Source organism: Coregonus clupeaformis, chromosome 2, assembly GCF_020615455.1.
Source record: "Coregonus clupeaformis isolate EN_2021a chromosome 2, ASM2061545v1, whole genome shotgun sequence".
NCBI classification, from domain to species: domain Eukaryota; kingdom Metazoa; phylum Chordata; class Actinopteri; order Salmoniformes; family Salmonidae; genus Coregonus; species Coregonus clupeaformis.
Window position 1 is genome coordinate 6,153,795 of NC_059193.1, and position 13,654 is coordinate 6,167,448.

A 13,654-nucleotide genomic window follows, 5' to 3' on the forward strand; every position below is an offset into this window, starting at 1 on the left:
ACATACTGCTCCACCGCCACACATACTGCTCCACCACCACACACACTGCTCCACCGACACATACTGCTCTACCGCCACACATACTGCTCCACCGCCACACATACTGCTCCACCGCCACACATACTGCTCCACCGCCACACATACTGCTCCACCGCCACACATACTGCTCCACCGCCACACATACTGCTCCACCGCCTCACAAACTGCTCCAACGCTACACACACTGCTCCACCGCCACACATACTGCTCCACCAACACACCACCACACATACTGCTCCACCACCTCACCCCCAACCCACACAGCCTTTCAGCTCCCTTCCCTTCCCTGACACCAAACACCACCACAGGCCCCAGTGTCACCACACGAATCGTGCCCCACCTCCACCTCCTACTGCACATGCTCAGAGTAGACCTATACTGTATTAATTAGCCTCGTAACTAAATCAGTTGACTGAAAGTAAACATAAGGCCAAATCACATTAGATAGCGTTATAACAGAGATCTCAAGAAGAAAAAAAATAAAGTAGGCTAAAACAGCATTTCTTGGTGCTGAACTTGAACTTCCTTTACACAGCATAGTATCCACACTGTGGTTAATACAGTATGCATTTAAGAATAAAGCCCCTGAACATAGAAGGCTATAAAAGAAAACTACCACACTTCCCCTTAGGCAGCACACAATGTAGTGTAAAGAGGGAGTTAAGTCTGATCCATTCTAACTAAATATTACTCAGACTGAATTTGCATTCAAATGTTCATTCATTATGCCCGTGCAGCTTAATCAATGTGGCTTAACATATGAAAAGATTACATATACAGTTTATGAATATAAAAGGTGTGTACTGCAGCAGTTATATAAGATGGTGTGTATAGACAGTATGGACAGTATATTAATAGAAAAGGTAGTTTTCAGCAGTAGTTATATATAGGATGAGCCATGACTAGAATACAGTATATACATATAAAGTGGGTAAAACAGTATGTAAACATGATAAAGTATACACTTGGCGGGGGTAGCAGGGTAGCAGGGTAGTAGCGTAGAAGGGTAGCAGGGTAGCAGGGTAGCAGGGTAGCAGTTCAACCATTTGCTATGTGTTGTTTTTCCTGCAGGGCCCCAAGTCTCATTGAGTATGGGTATTGATCTACTGTTGTGGTGTTTTCATGGACAAGTCCCTAATAGATTCAACCATAGATATGTATCGGGGGTACATAATGTATTTACAGTGCCTTCAGAAAGTATTCATACCCCTTGACTTTTTCAATATTTTGTTTTGTTAAATCCTGAATTTAAAATGGATTAAATTGAGATTTTGTGTAACTGGCCTACACACACACACACACACAATACCCCATAATGTCAAAGTGGAATTATGTTTTTGGACATTTTTACAAATAAAATACAAATGAAAAGCTGAAATGTCTTGTGTCAATAAGTATTCAGCCCCTTTGTTATGGCAAGCCTAAATATGTCCAGGAGTAAAGATTTGTTTAACAAGTGATTTTTGAATGACTACCTCATCTCTGTACCCCACACATACAATTACAGTGGGGAAAAAAAGTATTTAGTCAGCCACCAATTGTGCAAGTTCTCCCACTTAAAAAGATGAGAGAGGCCTGTACTTTTCATCATAGGTACACATCAACTATGACAGACAAAATGAGAAAAAGAATTCCAGAAAATCACATTGTAGGATTTTTAATGAATTTATTTGCAAATTATGGTGGAAAATAAGTATTTGGTCAATAACAAAAGTTTCTCAATACTTTGTTGTATACCCTTTGTTGGCAATGACACAGGTCAAACGTTTTCTGTAAGTCTTCACAAGTTTTCACACACTGTTGCTGGTATTTTGGCACATTCCTCTGTGCAGATCTCCTCTAGAGCAGTGATGTTTTGGGGCTGTCGCTGGGCAACACGGACTTTCAACTCCCTCCAAAGATTTTCTATGGGGTTGAGATCTGGAGACTGGCTAGGCCACTCCAGGACCTTGAAATGCTTCTTACGAAGCCACTCCTTCGTTGCCCGGGCGGTGTGTTTGGGATCATTGTCATGCTGAAAGACCCAGCCACGTTTCATCTTCAATGCCCTTACTGATGGAAGGAGGTTTTCACTCAAAATCTCACGATACATGGCCCCATTCATTCTTTCCTTTACACGGATCAGTCGTCCTGGTCCCTTTGCAGAAAAACAGCCCCAAAGCATGATGTTTCCACCCCCCATGCTCCACAGTAGGTATGGTGTTCTTTGGATGCAACTCAGCATTCTTTGTCCTCCAAACACGACGAGTTGAGTTTTTACCAAAAAGTTATATTTTGGTTTCATCTGACCATATGACATTCTCCCAATCCTCTTCTGGATCATCCAAATGCACTCTAGCAAACTTCAGATGGGCCTGGACATGTACTGGCTTAAGCAGGGGGACACGTCTGGCACTGCAGGATTTGAGTCCCTGGCGGCGTAGTGTGTTACTGATGGTAGGCTTTGTTACTTTGGTCCCAGCTCTCTGCAGGTCATTCACTAGGTCCCCCTGTGTGGTTCTGGGATTTTTGCTCACCGTTCTTGTGATCATTTTGACCCCACGGGGTGAGATCTTGCGTGGAGCCCCAGATCGAGGGAGATTATCAGTGGTCTTGTATGTCTTCCATTTCCTAATAATTGCTCCCACAGTTGATTTCTTCAAACCAAGCTGCTTACCCTATTGCAGATTCAGTCTTCCCAGCCTGGTGCAGGTCTACAAGTTTGTTTCTGGTGTCCTTTGATAGCTCTTTGGTCTTGGCCATAGTGGAGTTTGGAGTGTGACTGTTTGAGGTTGTGGACAGGTGTCTTTTATACTGATAACAAGTTCAAACAGGTGCCATTAATACAGGTAACGAGTGGAGGACAGAGGAGCCTCTTAAAGAAGAAGTTACAAGTCTGTGAGAGCCAGAAATCTTGCTTGTTTGTAGGTGACCATTCAATAAATTCATTATCCACAATTGATTTTCTGCAATTTGTCAAATAAATACCTACGAAAAATCATTTTTTAAGTGGGAGAACTTGCACAATTGGTGGCTGACTAAATACTTTTTTCCCCCACTGTATCTGTAAGGTCCTTCAGTCGAGCTGTTAATTTCAAACACAGATTCAACCACAAAGACCAGGGAGGTTTTCCAATGCCTCGCAAAGAAGGGCGCCTATTGGTAGATGGATTTTTTAAAAAGCAGACATTGTATATCCCTTTGAGCATGGTAAAGTTATTAATTACACTTTGGATGGTGTATCAATACACCCAGTCACTACAAAGATACAGTCGTCCTTCCAAGCTCAGTTGCCGGAGAGGAAGGAAACCACTCAGGGATTTCACGATGAGGCCAATGTTGACTTTAAAACAGTTACAGAGTTTAATGGCTGTGATAGGAGAAAACTGAGGATGGATCAACAACATTGTGGTCCTCTGTAGCTCAGCTGGTAGAGCACGGCGCTTGTAACGCTAAGGTAGTGGGTTCGATCCCCGGGACCACCCATACACAAAAAAAATGTATGCACGCATGACTGTAAGTCGCTTTGGATAAAAGCGTCTGCTAAATGGCATATTATTATTATTATTATTGTAGTTACTCCACAATACTAACCTAAATTACAGAGTGAAGAGAAGGAAGCCTGTACAGAATAAAAATATTCCAAAACATGCATCCTGTTTGCAATAAGGCACTTAAGTAAAACTACAAAAATAATTGGTAAAGAAATGAACTATGTCCTGAATACAAAGCGTTACGTTTGTAAAAATCCAATACAACACATCACTGAGTACCACTTTTCATATTTTCAAGCATAGTGGTGGCTGCATCATGTTATGGGTATGCTTGTCATCGGCAAGGACTAGGGAGTTTTTTAGGAAACGGAATAGAGCTAAGCACATGCAAAATCCTAGAGGAAAACCTATTTCAGTCTGCTTTCCAATGGACACTGGGAGACAAATTCACATTTTAGCAGGACAATAACCTAAAACCTAAGGCCAAATATACACTGGAGTTGCTTACCAAGACGACATGAAAGTTCCTGAGTGGCGTAGTTACAGTTTTGACTTAAATCAGTTTGAAAATCTATGGCAAGACTTGAAAATGGTTGTCTAGCAATGATCAACAACCAACTTGACAGAGCTTGAAGAATTATTATACAATTCAGGTGTGCAAAGCTCTGTTTTTATTTGTCCAGGTTAGTCTCATTGAGATAAAATCTATTTTTCAAGAGAGCCCTGGACCACCAAATACAGCAGCAGGGGGAAACAATGTTTGAGACAAATATCAGACACACTGTAACAACTTAGAAAAAGAAATGTGGGAAGTAGACGCACATACATTTCAATTACAGAAGCATGCAAGCGTCATAGATAAAAAATATATATTACAGTGCATTCGGAAAGTATTCAGACCCCTTGACTTTTCCCACATTTTGGTACGTTACAGCCTTATTCTAAAATTGATTAAATAAATAAAAATCCTTATCAATCTACACACAATACCCCATAATGACAAAGTGAAAACAGGTTTTTTGAAATGTTTGCAAATTTATAAAAAATTAAAAACAGAAATACCTTATTTACATATGTATTCAGACCCTTTGCTATGAGACTCGAAATTGACCTCAGGTGCATCCTGTTTCCATTGATCATCCTTTAGATGTCTCTACAACTTGATTGGGTTCCACCTGTGGTCAATTCAATTAATTGGACATGATTTGGAAAGGCACACACCTGTCTATATAAGGTCTCACAGTTGACAGTGCGTGTCAGAGCAGAAACCAAGCCATGTGGTCGAAGGAAGGAGGTCCGAGACAGGATTGTGTCGAGGCACAGATCGGGGGAAGGGTACCAAAAAATGTCTGCAGCATTGAAGGTCCCCAAGAACACAGTGGCCTCCATCATTCTTAAATGGAAGAAGTTTGGAACCACCAACACTCTTCCTAGAGCTGGCTGCCCGGCCAAACTGAGCAATCGGGGAGAAGGGCCTTGGTCAGGGAGGTGACCAAGAGCCCGATGGTCACTCTGACCGAGCTCAAGAGTTCCTCTGTGGAGATGGGAGAACCTTCCAGAAGGACAACCATCTCTGCAGCACTCCACCAATTAGGCCTTTATGGTAGAGTGGCCAGATGGAAGCCACTCCTCAGTAAAAGGCACATGACAGACTGCTTAGAGTTTACCAAAAGCCACCTAAAGGACTCTCAGACCATGAGAAACAAGATTCTCTGGTCTGATGAAACCAAGATTGAAGTTTTTGGCCTGAATGCCAAGCGTCACGTCTGGAGGAAACCTGGCACCACGCCTACGGTGAAGAATGGTGGTGGCAGTATCATGCTGTGGGGATGTTTTTCAGCGGCAGGGACTGGGAGACTAGTCAGGATCGAGGGAAAGATGAACGGAGCAAAGTACAGAGAGATCCTTGATGAAAACCTGCTCCAGAGCACTCAGGACCTCAGTCAGTGGCAAAGGTTCACCTTCCAACAGGACAACGACCCTAAGCACACAGCCAAGACAACGCAGGAGTGGCTTCGGGACAACTCTCTGAATGTCCTTGAGTGGCCCAACCAGAGCCCGGACTTGAACCCGATCAAACATCTCTGGAGAGACCTGAAAATAGCTGTGCAGCGACGCTCGCCATCCAACCTGACAGAGCTTGAGAGGATCTGCAGAGAAGAATGGGAGAAACTCCACAAATACAGGTGTGCCAAGCTTGTAGCGTCATACCCAAGAAGCCTCGAGGCTGTAATCGCTGCCAAAGGTGCTTCAACAAAGTACTGAGTAAAGGGTCTGAATACTTAGGTAAATGTCATAATTCCGTTTTTTATTTTTAATACATTTGCAAACATTTCTAAAAACCTGTTTTTGCTTTGTCATTATGGGGTATTGTGTGTAGATTGGTGATGAGAAAAAAAAAGCTATTTAATCAATTTGGGAATAAGGCTGTAACGTAACAAAATGTGGAAAAAGTCAAGGTGACTTTCCGAATGCACTGTATATGTACCACCGCATCAAGTGCTAATGACAATCACATTCCTCAGTAACATGTGAGTCAACCAAACTTTTAAACTCCAAGGAAAGAAGATCCTGGAGTTTCAAGCTGGTCTGGAGAGAATTCCAGGACCACGGAGCTGTGTAGCTAAAACACTTTTTGCCATTTTAGGAACCGTTAAAAGTAGGTAATTATTTTCTGACCTTATCAAAGATTAACAGAGATAAAGTGGCAGTTTTCCCAAAATTGCCTTATAGATCATAGTATACCAATGTTTATGCCTATGTACAAGGAAAGACTCACAGCTGTTATCACTGCCAAAGGTGCTTCTACAAAGTATTGACTATGGGATATTTCTGTATTTCATTTTCAAAAAATTTGCTAACATTTCTGAAAACATGTTTTCACTTTGTCATTATGGGGAATTTTGTTTAGATGGGTGAAAAATGTTTGAATATTTAATCCATTTTGAATTCAGGCTGTAACATAGGAACATTTGGAATAAGTCAAGGGGTATGAATACTTTCTGTGTCCAGACTCCAGAAAGGAAGTGAATATAGGATTTGGGGGAATAAATTAATGTTGTTGCCTTTTTTGACTGCAATACAGAGGCACTATGCTAATAGAGTTCAAATATGGTCAAATAGATTAATATCTTTACAACGTTTACATACATGATATTAATTTACATACAGATGTTTAATTAGTAATGACATATGCATACATATGTTAATCTTGCCTTGGCGATGTCGGTGGATTTGATTTGAAATGCTCTTCCTTTCATCTCTTGCCAGTTCCTAACAAAATTAATGATGGAAAAGCAACAACACATTGCAATTTCACGGTCAATTTGCAGTGCATAAATAATACAATTTGTATGAGCAGGACTGAACTGGAGAGTCACTCTCTCTCTTCTCTCTCTATGAGGTGTTTAAACATGTTGTTATTTGGTCATGTTGTCCTGATCTATAAATGTGTTGGTACTATTGATGGCAGACTGCCTCTCAGTGAACTGAATACTTCTCTATAATTCATTTCCTATGCAGCAATTTCCCAACTATCAATACACCCTACTGAGCCCCATGGCGTGCCTGTGAGTAAACAGACATAGAAAGCAGTGTATTTCTTGAAGCATGGCTTGGACCAGCCTAAGGAGTTTGGGATTTACAGTGGGGAAAAAAAGGATTTAGTCAGCCACCAATTGTGCAAGTTCTCCCACTTAAAAAGATGAGAGAGGCCTGTAATTTTCATCATAGGTACACGTCAACTATGACAGACAAATTGAGGGGAAAAAATCCAGAAAATCACATGGTAGGATTTTTAATGAATTTATTTGCAAATGATGATGGAAAATAAGTATTTGGTCACCTACAAACAAGCAAGATTTCTGGCTCACACAGACCTGTAACTTCTTCTTTAAGAGGCTCCTCTGTCCTCCACTCGTTACCTGTATTAATGGCACCTGTTTGAACTTGTTATCAGTATAAAAGACACCTGTCCACAACCTCAAACAGTCACACTCCAAACTCCACTATGGCCAAGACCAAAGAGCTGTCAAAGGACACCAGAAACAAAATTGTAGACCTGCACCAGGCTGGGAAGACTGAATCTGCAATAGGTAAGCAGCTTGGTTTGAAGAAATCAACTGTGGGAGCAATTATTAGGAAATGGAAGACATACAAGACCACTGATAATCTCCCTCGATCTGCAAGATCTCAAAATGATCACAAGAACGGTGAGCAAAAATCCCAGAACCACACGGGGGGACCTAGTGAATGACCTGCAGAGAGCTGGGACCAAAGTAACAAAGCCTACCATCAGTAACACACTACGCCGCCAGGGACTCAAATCCTGCAGTGCCAGACGTGTCCCCCCTGCTTAAGCCAGTACATGTCCAGGCCCGTCTGAAGTTTGCTAGAGTGCATTTGGATGATCCAGAAGAGGATTGGGAGAATGTCATATGGTCAGATGAAACCAAAATAGAACTTTTTGGTAAAAACTCAACTACGTCGTGTTTGGAGGACAAAGAATGCTGAGTTGCATCCAAAGAACACCATACCTACTGTGAAGCATGGGGGTGGAAACATCATGCTTTGGGGCTGTTTTTCTGCAAAGGGACCACGACTGATCCGTGTAAAGGAAAGAATGAATGGGGCCATGTATCGTGAGATTTTGAGTGAAAACCTCCTTCCATCAGCAAGGGCATTGAAGATGAAACGTGGCTGGGTCTTTCAGCATGACAATGATCCCAAACACACCGCCCGGGCAACGAAGGAGTGGCTTCGTAAGAAGCATTTCAAGGTCCTGGAGTGGCCTAGCTAGTCTCCAGATCTCAACCACATAGAAAATCTTTGGAGGGAGTTGAAAGTCCGTGTTGCCCAGCGACAGCCCCAAAACATCACTGCTCTAGAGGAGATCTGCACGGAGGAATGGGCCAAAATACCAGCAACAGTGTGTGAAAACCTTGTGAAGACTTACAGAAAACGTTTGACCTGTGTCATTGTCAACAAAGGGTATATAACAAAGTATTGAGAAACTTTTGTTATTGACCAAATACTTATTTTCCACCATAATTTGCAAATAAATTCATTAAAAATCGTACAATGTGATTTTCTGGCCTCTCTCATCTTGTGAAAGTGGGAGAACTTGCACAATTGGTGGCTGACTAAATACTTTTTTTCCCCACTGTATTTTGGATGCACTGCATGTTAAATTATGTAAGGAATGGAAATTAGTTTCTAAGATATTTGGAGGGCAAGGAGGGAGCATAATGTATATTTTCTTTGTATAGGGCAAAATTACATCCATGGAGGGATGTGTTTGTTGGCCAGATCTGTATGTGTCTGTTGGGGCTATGTGATTGTGTGTGTGTGTGTGTGTGTGTGTGTGTGTGTGTGTGTGTGTGTGTGTGTGTGTGTGTGTGTGTGTGTGCGCGTGTGTGTGTGTGTGTGAGAGCGAGTGTTAGCTCGCGTGCGTGCACCTTTGACTGTGTGTAAAGAGGAATACCAAGGTGAATTGACATGTATCAAGCTGATCTAAAACTCTGGTAAACCACAAATGCAGTTGCTGAATTTCATTTCCTCTCTGTCTTTACCATACATGGTACTCTTTGACACCACTCTCAAGTAAGATGCCAACACCAATAAACAGTCGAGTAGCTGCCTGGAAGGCTTGTGGGGATCCAGCATTGACAGATATGCAGGCCCTCAAAACACACTACAACACACATCATTTAGATTGGCTTTTTTTATGTATGTGAAGCGATGGCAGAAGGAAAACAGCCACGGCAGAGGAGATTGAGATGTGCATGTGTCTTGATTTCTCTTGACAGTCAACTGAATTCTGGGCATCAGGGAGAAGCCCTACCATGAGGGACAGAGATGGGGGATTGGATGAAGGGGGGGGGGGAGGGATGGAGGGAGAGAGAGAGGGATGGAGGGAGGACCTGAATCACAGAGAGAACAGAGAGAAGCCTTCCCATGAATGACAGAGATTGGGGGATGGAGGGATGGGATGGAGGGAGGGATCACTCACTGCTGTGACTGCTGGGGATGAGGTCCCGGTCGGGGATGAAGAGCTTGTATCCGTAGTGTTTCTCCAGAACATCTGGGAGGATCTCCAGAGCAAACTGCTCCTCTTCACTGGAGCTCCTGTCCACAGAATCCAGCTCCACTCTGGTGTAGGACAAATAGGCATCATAGTCCTTGTTGTCTGTGGGTGAAGAGACCAAAGACAGAGAGACTGTGTTTTGTTATCAAATGCGAATTCTAGATGAATGTGAGTATGACATGACATAGTTGTTTAACAACAAAAAGATGTCTCTATTGTGAATGTATAGCAAGGGGCTCTATCCTAGAAGGTGACAACCATGTCATAAAATTGTTAAACTTAAATCCTAAAACAAAGCAGTGTGGATACAGACAACTATGGGATAAGTGGCCAGAATGGGAACTTATTCTGAATACAGCATGTGTTGCTAAAATAAGGGTCAGAGCACCGGCTGTAGTTCTCATGAATTTCAAGCACATCATTTTCTCTTGGGTGAATGCTTAATACGGTGAGAAAACGGCTTCTGTCACAGTCTCCGGGCCGCTGAGAGCTGTGACTGACCTTTTTCCTGCTCACAGACTCACACTGGCTCTCAGGGAGGGCTATAGGCCCAGAGCTGGCCATGTAGGACACGCCCAGCCCAGCACCAGGTGACACACACTCACCGTCCTCTGTCTCGTCACTCCCAAAGTGCCTCCGGTAGCACAGCATGATCTCCACGTTGTAGCACTTGTAGATGGCCGTGAAGACTCCCAGTAGCAGCAGGATGGCTCCCAGTCCACCAGCCAGCTCTAGCCTGTACATGTCTGGTACAGGAGATAGATACGTACAGAGAAAGATATGAAGGACTGAGGAGGAACAGCTAAACAGCCACAACACTAACATTACCCATCACAATTCCTCTGTATCTTTCTACTTAAGAGTGTTTTTTTTGCTCTGTCAACAGAAGCTTTCGTTCAGAGTTCTTTGGGCCCTTTAGGGTTTAGTCATTTCCCAATGCTCTGTGAGGAACTCTAATTTACATAAACATAGCATAAAGAGGGAGATATGGGAATGTGTTTTCACTGTATGCTTTCACACACATTATTGAACGTGTTTGTGTGTGTATGAAAGGGGCTGGGGGTCGCAAAACTAGCTATAATCCTTCATGTTTGCCCCGCTGCCATTCACCAAATACGAGCCATAAATCTTAGCTGCAGTCACTCCAGATGATAGCAGCATAATTTCTCATCCTGCATCCGTCATACATTACACAATCTGTCAGGCCACTCGTCACTGACACACATCACTTTGTTACTTGGTAGGTTGGTGTGAGAACGTACTCATCTGTGAAATCATCATAAAACCTTTAGGAAGAGAGTGATGATGGCATTTCCTTAATCATTTTGTTGATCAAAATAGGTAATGTTACCATATGTACTGTATAAGAAATCCATAGACCATACAAGGATACTGAGCTAAACCACAATCTGGGCCTGTATTCACAAAGCGTCTCAGAGTAGGAGTGCTGATCTAGGATCAGGTCCCCCCTGTCCTTGTAATCTTATTCATTATGATCTAAAAGGCAAAACTGCTCCTAGATCAGCACTCCTAGTCTGAGATGCTTTACGAAGGCCCTGCAGCCATCCCTGTGAAATCACCATTCAGCTGCAGTTGTACCATTCAAGAGGATTCCATTGCCATTAACTACTGTACTATGAAAAAAAGATAAATGATATAAAGAATTATAGTAAAAAGCTTTGGAGCACCTGAAATGACATTTTGGGCAAAAAGGACAACTCGGCTCATTCATCACAAAACCCACTGATATTGGCAACTACTTTAATAATTTTTTCATTGGCAAGATCAGCACATGCTGAACCTACACATCCATTCATAACTGACCATATTATGAAAGACAAGCACTGTAATTTTGAATTACGTAAAGTGAGTGTGCAAGAGTTGAAAAAATGATTGTTGTCTATTAACAATGACAAGCTACCGGGGTCTGGCAACTTGGATGGAAAATTACTGAGGACGATAGCGGATGACATTGCCACTCCTATTTTCCATCTCTTCAATCTAAGCCTACAGGAAATTGTGTGCCCTCAGGCCTGGTGGGAAGCATAAGTCATTACGCTACCCAATAATAGCAAAGCCCCCTTTACTGGTTCAAATAGCCGACCAATCAGCCTGTTCCCAACCCTTAGTAAACTTTTGGGAAAATAATTGTTTGACCAGACACAATGCTATTTCACAGTAAACAAGTTAACAACAGATTTTCAGCACGCTTATAGGGAAGGACATTCAACATGTACAGCACTTACACAAATGACTGATGATTGGCTGAGAAAAATTTATAATTAAAAGATTGTGGGAGCTGTTTTGTTAGACTTCAGTGCAGCTTTTGAAATTATCGATAATAAATAATCTGCTGCTTGAAAAACTTGTGTTATGGCTTTACATCCCCTGCTATATTGTGGATTGAGAGTTACCTGTCTAACAGAACACAGAGGGTGTTCTTTAATGGAAGCCTCTACAACATAATCCAGGTAGAGTCAGGCATTCCCCAGGGCAGCTGTCTAGGCCCCTTACTTTTTTCAATCTTTAATAATGACATGCCACTGGCTCTGAGCAAAGCCTGTGTATCTATGTATGCTAATGACTGAACATTATACATGTCAGCTAGCACAGCAAGTGAAATCACTGCTACACCTAACAAAGAGCTGCAGCCATTTTAGAAAGGGTGGCAAGAAATAAGTTAGTCCTAAATATTTCAATAACTAAAAGCATTGTATTTGGGACAAATCATTCACTAATGTGGAAATTGAGCAAGTTGAGGAGACTAAACTGCTTGGAGTAACCCTGGATTCTAAATTGTCATGGTCAAAACAAATTGATGCAACAGTAGCTAAGATGGGGAGAGGTCTGTCCATAATAAAGCACTGCTTAACAAATCTATTAATAAGGCAGGTCCTACAGACCCTAGGTCCTACAGACCCTAGTTTTGTCGCATCTGGACTACTGTCCAGTCTTGTGGTCAAGTGCCACAAAGAGGGACTTATGAAAATTACAACTGGCCCAGAACAGGGCAGCACGGCTGGGCCTTAAATGTACACGGAGAGCTAACATGAATAATATGCATATCAATCTCTCCTCGCTCAAAGTAGAGGAGAGCTTGACTTCATCACTACTTGTATTTGTGAAAAGTATTGATATGTTGAATGCACCAAGCTGTCTGTTTGAACTACTAGCACACAGCTCAGACACCCATGCATAACCCACAAGACATGCCACCAGCGGTCTCTTCACAGTCCCCAAGTCTAGAACAGACTATGGGAGGCACACATTACTACTTAGAGCCATGACTACATGGAATTCTATTCCACATATATTCCAACTCATGCAAGCAGTAAAAAACCCCAGATAAAAATACCCCTTATGGAACAGCAGGGACTATGAAGAGACACACACACAGGCACAGACACACGTATACACACACACACGCACACACACACACACACACACACACACACGGTAACATATGCACTATACACACACATGTCCACATGGATTTTGTGTTGTAGATATGTGTTATTAGAGTAGTGGCCTGAGGGCACACACTTAATGTGTTGTGAAATGTATTGTAATGTTTTAAAAAATTGTATACAACTGCTTTAATGTTTCATAGAGAAACCTCAACTGAACTAAACTGATGTCCCCCCCCAACACTACCCTGTCTGATCTGTGATTCCCTACATGCTATTTGTTAACATCTTTCCCTCAATTTGAATGGCTTTCTAAATTATACAGTTCACTGTATGCCTCTAAGCCTAAAGTTAATAGGTTCAAATTATGCTGCTTTCCTCATTAATGGATATATTTGCTTGAGGGGTCGAAATAGGTTTTTGAATGAATTGTTTTCTTTGCGAAACAAGACACTTAAGCCACAACTTGAGATGATGACTCAGCTCTTTGGGAGGTTAGGAGGGTATTTGGGATGAATCTTTCATGTGATATTGTAACATCAAATGTGTACTGTAAGTATTATCTTTGATTCCATTAGAATGCTTTTGCCCTTTTGTCACGCCCTGACCTCTAGAACTCTAGTTAGTTTGGTCAGGGTGTGCATGTTTAG

General features: G+C 42.2%; 1 protein-coding gene across 1 annotated transcript in view; it reads right to left on the reverse strand.

The window, feature by feature from the left end:
* The window catches only part of LOC123492856 (X-linked interleukin-1 receptor accessory protein-like 2), a 368,998-nt gene that overhangs the window by 8,010 nt on the left and 347,334 nt on the right, over nucleotides 1-13,654 (reverse strand). The window contains exons 9-10 of the mRNA XM_045226227.1: nucleotides 10,203-10,343; nucleotides 9,523-9,699 (exon numbers count right to left, since the gene is read on the reverse strand). Coding sequence (XP_045082162.1) covers nucleotides 9,523-9,699; nucleotides 10,203-10,343 — 318 coding nt within the window. The remainder of the gene's footprint in view (nucleotides 1-9,522; nucleotides 9,700-10,202; nucleotides 10,344-13,654) is intronic.